The following is an 8,712-nucleotide window of genomic DNA, read 5'->3' as shown; positions in this document are numbered from 1 at the left end:
ATGTGAAAGAACCAGTCCTGAAGATGGACAGAGAATCCCATGGAACTCTAAAGCCAGGAGGACACTTCCTAAATTCTGGAAGGGGGTTTCTTTGGGAAGACACCCAAGCTATCCCTCTTTCCTCCCTAAAGGCCAAATGGCCAATAAATGGTAGAACATTTAAGGGACAAATTCTTCCATTTGCTTTTCCCTCTAAAAAACCACACGATCCCCTGGAATTCCTGACAAATTAACATACTCTCTCTGTATCAACAACTGGACCAAATCCACCCAGGTATGGAGTGGAAGGGAGTGGATGTAAGTGGAGAGAAGGGAGTCTATATCAGAGGTGTTCTGCTTCAGTTCTGTGGACAAGAGCTGAGCTCGGAGACTCACTCATCAGGCCCCGCTGACCAAGCCCAGGCAGAAGGAGACTGCCCGTGCAGACAGCTGGAACTAAGCTTAATACCTACCAACCTTCTCTAACAGGTGAAGGAGGCAAGTGTCAGACAGCCAAGCTAAGCACGAGAAAACCCAGGAAAGTTGTGTTTGTAAAATTCAGCAGGATTTGCAGAAGAAGATATTTTGAGGCCCCATAAGACTCCAAATGGCGTGCCCACACAAACAGGTGAGCCCCTTCTCTCTGAGCTACATCAAGGGTTATTTAGAGTAATGGAAAAATTCCTGCCAAGCACACAGCCGGAGCAAAGATGGCTGGGAGAAACATCAGGCACCTCTGGATCCTGTCCCCTGCTCTCATGCTGACGGATAGCATCTCTGAGCAGTTCCACAAACACTGGGCAACAGTTGCTGTCAGGGCCTGACCTCCTCACCCTACACTCCTGGCCCTCCAGGCTAGGCAGGAGACAGCAGCTCTGGCTTAGACATCAACAAGTCCTTTCCAGTCATGAAAATAACGTACCCAGAACTGCTCGGTTAGAAAAGTCCACATTTTAACAGAGTCCCAGGGACAAAGCTGTCACAGCAGGCACACTTGGCCCAGGGTCACAACAACAAAAGACAGGTTTTTGTTTTGTTTTGTTTTGTTGTTTTGCCTCTTTAAGGAGTGAGGGCATGGAAAATACAGAATACTAATGAAACAAAATGCCAAAAATAGAAAAAAAATAGAAAATAGAAAAAATGTATTTACATGTGGTACATCACTTGATCAGAAAGCACAAAGACTTCTGCGGCTATGATACATGCATTGGTTTAGGAAGAGACGACTAAAAAACAGGAGAGGTTAGGGAGAGGTCTGTGAAGAGGAAAACAAGAAGGGGCCCCGCGGGGTCCAGACGTCTGCTTCCCTAGTTTGCTACGCCGAGGGCATCACGGCTGGTGCCAGACTGGAGGAGGGAGGGGAGAGGCCGCCCTGCACTCCAGGTCACAGCGAACACACCTGTCTGCTCGCGGCTCGAGCACAGCAGAGCTTTCTCTTGGTTCATGTGTATATATACACACATGTATCTGTGCACATACATGCACATATATGTACACACACACGCATATACAGAGAGCTGTGTGTGGAACACGCGGTACATGTATAAAAACCGTGCCCTTGTTCACTGCCAACACGACATCTGGGTGGAAATGTAATTCATTACAACAAATTCTTATAAGTATACTGTAAGAAGTCACTCTGCATGTGTCTGTGGATTTAACAAGTCATTTTATGCCACAGAAAAGGTTTAATCAATCCAAAAGAGGTTCTCGTGACAGAAGTTCTGTCGTCTCGGGTTGTCCCCCCGGGAGCCCCGTCCTGGGGGGAGGAGGGGGGGCTTCCCTGAAGAAGGTCTGGTCCACGGCTCCCCGATGGCTCCTTGCTGCTGTCCAGGCCCCGCCTCCCCCACCGAGGGACAGTCGGGCAGGTCCATACAAACAGGGAAGGGGAGGACGGAAGCTTCACCAGGCGGCTCCGATTCCACATGTGCGTGAGAAAGGAACCAAAGAGGGTCTCTGGAGCCTCAGCCCCTTTTTCACTGCAAAGTCAGGTCAGACTAGCACCCCAGGCCAGGACCTCTGAGGGCCAGGACCGCTCTGGGAGAGAACAAAACCACCGAGTCAAGGGAGGAGGACCCCAGCAGGGTCTGGTCACTTTTTGGCTGGTCCATCATACTTCCAGGAACCGTGAGCTGCTGGCCTTGGAGTGGAAAGGTTCAGACCACATGCGGCGCAGGTCGCCCTAGGAAAGGATGACATTTGGTGTCATTACACGTCCACTGCTCCCAGTGCAAGCTAAACACCTCCCCAGTTCCTTCTGGTTCTAGTCTAGGATATCAAACTCTTTTTGCAAAGAAGCTGGTGCATGGTGTCCAAATTCTACTCACTGTAATCTGTGACTGCAAAACACTTCATTTAAAGACACATCCTTAGGTCTTCCCAAGCACAACCAGAGACTTACTACAGGTTGTGCTCAGTAATGTCTCTGGTCAGGGCTCTCCCCCTCTGCCCACAGCTACACTCCAATAAGACAAAGATTTCATTCTATTCCTGAAATTCAGAGTTTCAAACTAATATCTGCAAAGTTTAGATAAAAAACACCAAGAATATTGTTAGGGCTTGAGGACTGGTTACCTCTTTTAAAATAAGTCCCAAAGAGTGTCCATCAACACTCCTTGGGATCCCCAGGGGGAGGAAGGCAGGCGCCTGTGTGGACCCCGGCTGCCAGAAACAATGCGGGAGGGGGTCTCACCTTTAAATAGGCCATCGTGAGGAGCGGCAACAAGGTGAACGGAACCAAGTAGAGGAGGGCAGGCTGGGCCGCTCGATGGATCCGAGATGCCACTGTCGCAGTCAGCAGGCCTACGAGAGGAGACAGGTGATGAAGGTGCCTGCCCAGCAGCCTCAGCCTCGAGGAACTTTTTTTTTTTTTAAAGCAATCGGGGTTAAGTAACTTGCTCAAGGTTACACGGCCAGTTATTTCTGGGTGTGGTGCTAAGTATCAGAGCCTGGATTTGATCCCCAGGTCATCCCGACTCTGGGGCTGGTGCTCTTATAGCCACCTGGCTGCCCCTCGAGGAACTTTTCTACTGGATGTGGGGGTTATCTTAAATTGTTGGGGTTTATGGTCCATCTTATTCAGCCTAAGGAAGTGACTGAACAGGTGAGGGGCCCAGCCTTAGGATGGCTCCACCCAGGCCATCTGCTGGGCCTCTTTTCAATTTCTCACTAACATCCTCATCTCAACCCTGGCCTTGGCTTTGGTCTCAACTCTTGCTTCCATCCCTGAGGTTTAGGGAAAAGATCTGTGGACCCAGGGTCACAAGATCTGGGTTCAAGTCCACGGCTCCATCACTTACTGGTGGTGTGACCTTGGGTAAGTCACTTAACCACGCACAGCTTCACAGATATCTCCATTCACTTTACATATGAGGAAGCTGAGGCCCAAGAGGCAAAGTAAGTTGCCCCAAGGGAAATGTCAGGGAAGACCAGCGGCCCAGGCCCTGACTCCTGGGGGAAGCTCTTCTTTCCCTGCCTGCAAAATCTCAGTTTCCTCATTTGCCATGCCCTCCCTCACAGAAGGAGAGTGGAGTTTGGAAGGAGGTCCCCGGGACTTCCCTTCTGGCTGGTTAGTCATCTGCCCTCATTCCCAGTCCTCTCTGTAAGGACTTTAGTTGGGGAAGGGCCCCTGGGTTTTCATTTCCAAGTACATCTCTCCTCCACTGGGCCCACTCTGGGGAACATTAGTTTTGTGTGCGCCAGGACGCTGGTGAAATGAGGGCTTCCCCCTCTCCCCCCGTGCTACCAGGGAAATACTGTGACCTGGACCTGGTGGTGGGCCCTCTGCATGAACAGCCTGTAAAGACAGCGCCAGGCCTCGGTACTGCTTTTCTCTGGGGGTAAATGTATAGAATTTTGTTAAAGAAATCTCACACGTACAAGCTCACTGTGATCACATCAAGCAAACTTCCTGAAAGACTTCTGAAGTCTGAGGCCAGTGTGCCTCCCCAGGCCATCCCTTGGCAAAGAGAAAGAGACAGCAGTGGGCTAGAGCAACACGGCCCGCCTTCACAGATGTGGCCAGACCTGTGCATCTGTTTGGTTCGACTCGACTACTGACTTGGGGAGATGATTGGGAACACACAGAGGTGTTTTAAAATAAAAATCAGCACTTTTTTTCCAGCAGCCATCCACGGAATTCTCCTAAAGGAGGACTGCAGTCAATTGGTGGACAATGATCACACCTCCCCATAAACACACTCCGTCACGTGCCGTGCCTCTCAAGACACAGGACGCTGGGACTGTGCTGGTCCCCGGTGCAGCTCACTGATCTGACCCTCCTCCCTGCAGCAGCATGCCCCCAGGCTGATGCTTGTCCTGGCACCAAGGAGTAAACCCTCTCATTCACAGTTAAGGGAGAAAGCTGGGGGATGGGCTGGCCATTCTACTAGTCCAGGCAGGAAGCATTCTGCTGCAATGGAGTCCAGCGGTTAGAGTTGGCTTAGGGCTCAGGAAGATCTGGGTTGGAGCTCTGCCTGCAGCCCTGGGCACAGGGAAAGTGCTGGCAAGAACTGGGAGCTGGAGGTGCCCTGGCCGTCAATGACCTGTCGGGCCCACGTCCCACTGGAGGAAATGTGAAGGAGCCCACGGGTCTGAGCTCCTCTGCCCGAGCCCAGAGCTGCTATTTCTTACCTACAAAGTAGCCTATGAGGGTGCAGTGGAAGTAGGAGACCTTCTGCATGCGGCCCGAGATGTTCCCTGGGCCCGGCGCCCCACACGCGTCACTGCTGGCCTGCTTCTTGTAGTTGTCATAGCGCAGCACGAAGCACAGGAGAAGACCCGGCATCACAATATCGCCGATCCCCAGCATGGAGAAATGGCTGCCTGTGGAGCTGGAGAGCGACAAAGCCCGCGAGGGCTGGAGCCCAGGCCCCAGGCTGGACCTGCCCCCTGCCGCGGCAGCAGAACGGGAGGGAAAGAGGCAGCTCTGCTGCTGTGCCCTCTGTGACAGGCTGAAGACCAGGGCCCGTGGGGGCTGTCCCTGGGCTGGGCTGGTGCTGCTGGGGGGGGGGGGGGGAGGAGGAAGAGGAAGGCTAATTCCCTTCAGGAGGATTTGTCAGCACTAAACCTGCCCTTCATCACCAAGCACCCAGTTCACTACTTTGGGTACTTAAGTCAGTGTTCCTCATCTGTGAAATGGGAATGATGGAGTCACAGTGTCCTGGAGAGGAAAAGCAAAGGCCTGGCCCTGAGATCAGATAATTATGGGCAAAAGAAGAGAATCAAAGTGAGGAAACAGTCTGCTCAAGGGCAGCGTCCGCGTCCCCAGCTCTGGTTGCTGCCAGCATTAACTGCACAGAAGGTGTTTGTGAGCCCAAACACAGCATTCCTACCTTGGAAACACCAGTTTTCCAGGAAGAGACAGTCGAGGAACGTCTCGGCCCACATTCGGGCCCAGGTGAAGCTTGCGGGACAGGACATCCAGTGGGTTGTCGGCCGGCTGGGTGGCCACCTTGACCATGACGTTGCTATTGAAGATGTAGGCAGAGAAAAAGACCTGGAACAGAGAGGGATTTCACACTGGATGGTGCTCAGTTTTTCCCATTCTCTTCCATCAAAAACAATTTGAGTGTTCTGAGGGATCTCGATCCCTCCCAGTCTAAAGGTGTGCCCTGCCTCAGGACGTTAATTGGTTCCATGAAAATGTGATTTTTGGTGAAACCCATCACAGGAAGCAATGCCCTCTACAGGCACAAAGTGACCCACGGGCCATCACACAGGGCATCATAATGAGGCTTAGCATCATTCACAGCTTAGCAAACGGAATGTGATCCCTTATTTATTGAAATACATAGCTAGGGACATAGGACTTCTAAAGTTTGTTTTAAACCAAGATGGGAGTGTTGAATGAAGCTCCTTTTAGCTCTTGGTCTCTGATCCCTGGGACCTTTGTCTTCCTGGAGGAAGTAAATGCACACAGCAGGGGCACACACAGGGTTTGAACAGCAGGGAGGGTCCCAGCCAAGTCAGAGGTCAAGGGGGTGGGGGGGCATTTGGCTCGTGTTTGGGATGGTTTTGCCAAAAAGTAATGGTTGGCATAGCATCACATATGTCTATGTATTTTAAGTGAGGACAAGTGGGGGAAAACTTTTGCCATAAGTGGGTCCTTAAAAATTCTGAACTTCTTTCCACAAATAGCCTCTTAGGGCAACTGCCACAGCTAGGAGGTGCCACAGTGCGCAGAACGCTGGGCCTGGAGGCGGGAAGCTCTGAGTTCCAATCTGCCCTCAGACCCTTCTTGGCTAGCTGCGTTAGCTCCTCCCTTGTAAAATGGGGATAATCACAGGGCCTCCTCTCAGGGTCAGTGTGAGGACCACCATACAGTGCTCAGCACCACCAGCCATTCCTTCCTCCTTCCTTCATCAAAAGGCAGATTTCAGCCCCACTTCACTTTGGCTCCCACCTGCCAAGAGTCTAGGAGAGTTCAAACAGGCCCTAGTGCCCCAGACGCCCCTGAGTCCTCCCTGCAGGCCTCAGGACACCTTCTGCCCGTGTGGTTCTCGGAGCTCAAAGGGCTGGGCTTCGGTTCTGGGGACAATTTCAGCTGGAGGACGCAGAAGGACTGCCGCAGGTGCTTTCAGGGAAAGGGAGACTTACCCAGAAGACGTCATAGATGAGAAGGCCTGAAAGCAGCAGACAGGAGACCTTGAGGCTCGGCAGGCGGACAAAGGCGATCATGGCCACACAGAGGCCCATGGCCAGAGCTGAAAGAGAAGCGGGGCAGTGAGTGCTTGGGCAGGGGCGGGAGGTGCCCAGGGAGGCTGTGCAGGGAGCCCTGGCCGCATCTCTCCAACACTTACAAGTCCTCAGCCAATCAGCAGAACGGAAAATGGGGAGGAGACTCAGAAGCAGAGTCTAGGCCTCCTTCCCAAGGAGGCGCCCTTGCTCAAAGCCTCCTTTAATGTCAAACCCAAAGTAAGCACCAGCACCACGAGTTTCAAGGACTCGCTGCTCTGTGCCAATCTGCCGCCAGCTGTCAGCTGCCTATGTTCTAGGAGCCCAGCTGCACGGAGCACTTGAACAGAAACTTTTCAGGACGTGGAATGTGAACACGTTGTTAAGAACAATTTCTTATCATTCCATTTTATTGCTGTTCAGTAGTGTCTGACCTAGATTGTTTGCCATTTCCTTCTCCGGCTCATTTTACAGATGAGGAAACTGAGGCAAACAGGGTAAGGTGACTTGTCCAGGGTCACCCAGCTAGCAAGTGTCTGAGGCCGGATTTGAACTCAGAACTCAGGAAGAGGAGTCTTCCTTCCTGACTCCAGGACCAGTGCTCTGTGCACTGTGGTGCCTCCTCGCTGCCCCTTATTATTCAATATGGCACCTCAAAGACTCTTGCATTCACAGTCACAAGGGGAAAACCTACACCCAACTGCTGCAGACGTGGCTAAGAGCTTCCTTAGCTGGATCATAAACACGTCAAGAACATCTTGACAAGGGATAATTATCACCAACCCATCTATTTAAGCACAGGCCCAGTGATAACTCACTCTGGGGAACAGAAATACTTGGCTACACACATGTAACACACAAATAATCGTTTCACATCAATACTGTTTAGAAAACACAGTGCAGGGAACATAGGCACCAAGCCCAGCTGCCTTAAGCAGCAGAAACAGCTGAAACCAAGGCAGGAGCAGATGGGCCGGGTGCAGAGCGCAGCCAGGTGCAAGTGCAGCCGGGTGGCAGGGAAGGAATGTAGACACAGGGCAGTCTCCCTGAAGGCTCCCCCTCCTTTCAGCCCGGCTACAAGGGCTCTCCAGCCCTCACTCCTGGCTGTCCTCGTCGCCACCCCACAACAGAAGCTCCTGGCAGGTAGGAGCCGTCCCCTCTGACAGCGCTCAGCAGCCTGATGTGCTCCCACTGACAGGGCAGAGGGACAGACAGTGGGCGATGCGTTAAGTGCACACACGGCACTTTCCCAGCCATGAATGGCTGGCTCACCATACAGAGCCGTGGCTCTTCTCAGTGACCACGACCTGACCAGTTTCTCCACAGTAGGAGGCAATACTGATACTCACCCACCTTCCAAACTAGACATTTTGCATCCACTTTCAACTTGGCGTCAAGCCTCCTATGCCGTATTTCAGGTCATCACGATCATCTTCACTGGAGCTCCTAAGGCCTTCCCCAGGAGCCTCAATGTTTTGCTAATTGGGCCATCGCCAAGCCGGGACCACACTGCTTTTCCTCCAAGACACACTGCTTCTCTATTCCATTAGGGACCCAGCGCAAAATAAGCACAGAGCCTGAGAAGGGGCCCAGAGATGAAAAATTCCCTCCTAAAACATTCACCCGCCTGGTGGGTGGCTCTTTGGATACACCAAGAAAGACAACTTTCTCTAGTGCTGGAGATTCAAACTCGGGACCACGTTCCTGGATGTCTCACTCGCTGATGAAGGTCATCGTTATCCCCTTCATGAACGCACCTTAGATGAAAGTCCTCTGACAGTTAAGAAGTAAAACGGCATAACTCTGTATTGCATTTAGAATAGCACCAAACAATTTTATAAATGCTATTTGATGAGGAAAATTAAGGACTGGAATTATAAGTATTCACTAAAGGGTCTCAATTATTATCCCACTTCCTCCTTCATACGTTGTACAGTCCAGGAGGGCAGGGAGTATCTTTTTTTTTTTTTTTTGCTTTTTGGAGGTGGGAGGGCAAGGCAATTGGGGTTAAGTGATTTGCCTAAGGTCACACAGCTAATAAGTGTTAAGTGGCTGAGG

At 51.7% G+C, this 8,712-nt stretch overlaps 1 protein-coding gene across 1 annotated transcript in view; it reads right to left on the bottom strand.

Annotated features, from left to right (window-relative positions):
- Nucleotides 1-1,004: 1,004 nt before the first annotated feature.
- SPPL3 (signal peptide peptidase like 3) overlaps nucleotides 1,005-8,712 on the bottom strand; it is a 144,504-nt gene continuing 136,796 nt past the window's right edge. The window contains exons 7-11 of the mRNA XM_069081616.1: nucleotides 6,577-6,683; nucleotides 5,313-5,476; nucleotides 4,612-4,811; nucleotides 2,672-2,781; nucleotides 1,005-2,161 (exon numbers count right to left, since the gene is read on the bottom strand). Coding sequence (XP_068937717.1) covers nucleotides 2,090-2,161; nucleotides 2,672-2,781; nucleotides 4,612-4,811; nucleotides 5,313-5,476; nucleotides 6,577-6,683 — 653 coding nt within the window. The 3' untranslated portion in view covers nucleotides 1,005-2,089. The remainder of the gene's footprint in view (nucleotides 2,162-2,671; nucleotides 2,782-4,611; nucleotides 4,812-5,312; nucleotides 5,477-6,576; nucleotides 6,684-8,712) is intronic.

This window comes from Petaurus breviceps, unplaced genomic scaffold (genome assembly GCF_028583685.1).
Source record: "Petaurus breviceps papuanus isolate PSGF00001 unplaced genomic scaffold, PetGlider_PUasm1.0 99, whole genome shotgun sequence".
In the NCBI taxonomy this organism is placed as follows: Eukaryota; Metazoa; Chordata; class Mammalia; order Diprotodontia; family Petauridae; genus Petaurus; species Petaurus breviceps.
Note: the sequence above shows the minus strand (reverse complement) of the source record. Positions and strands in the feature narration are given on the sequence as shown.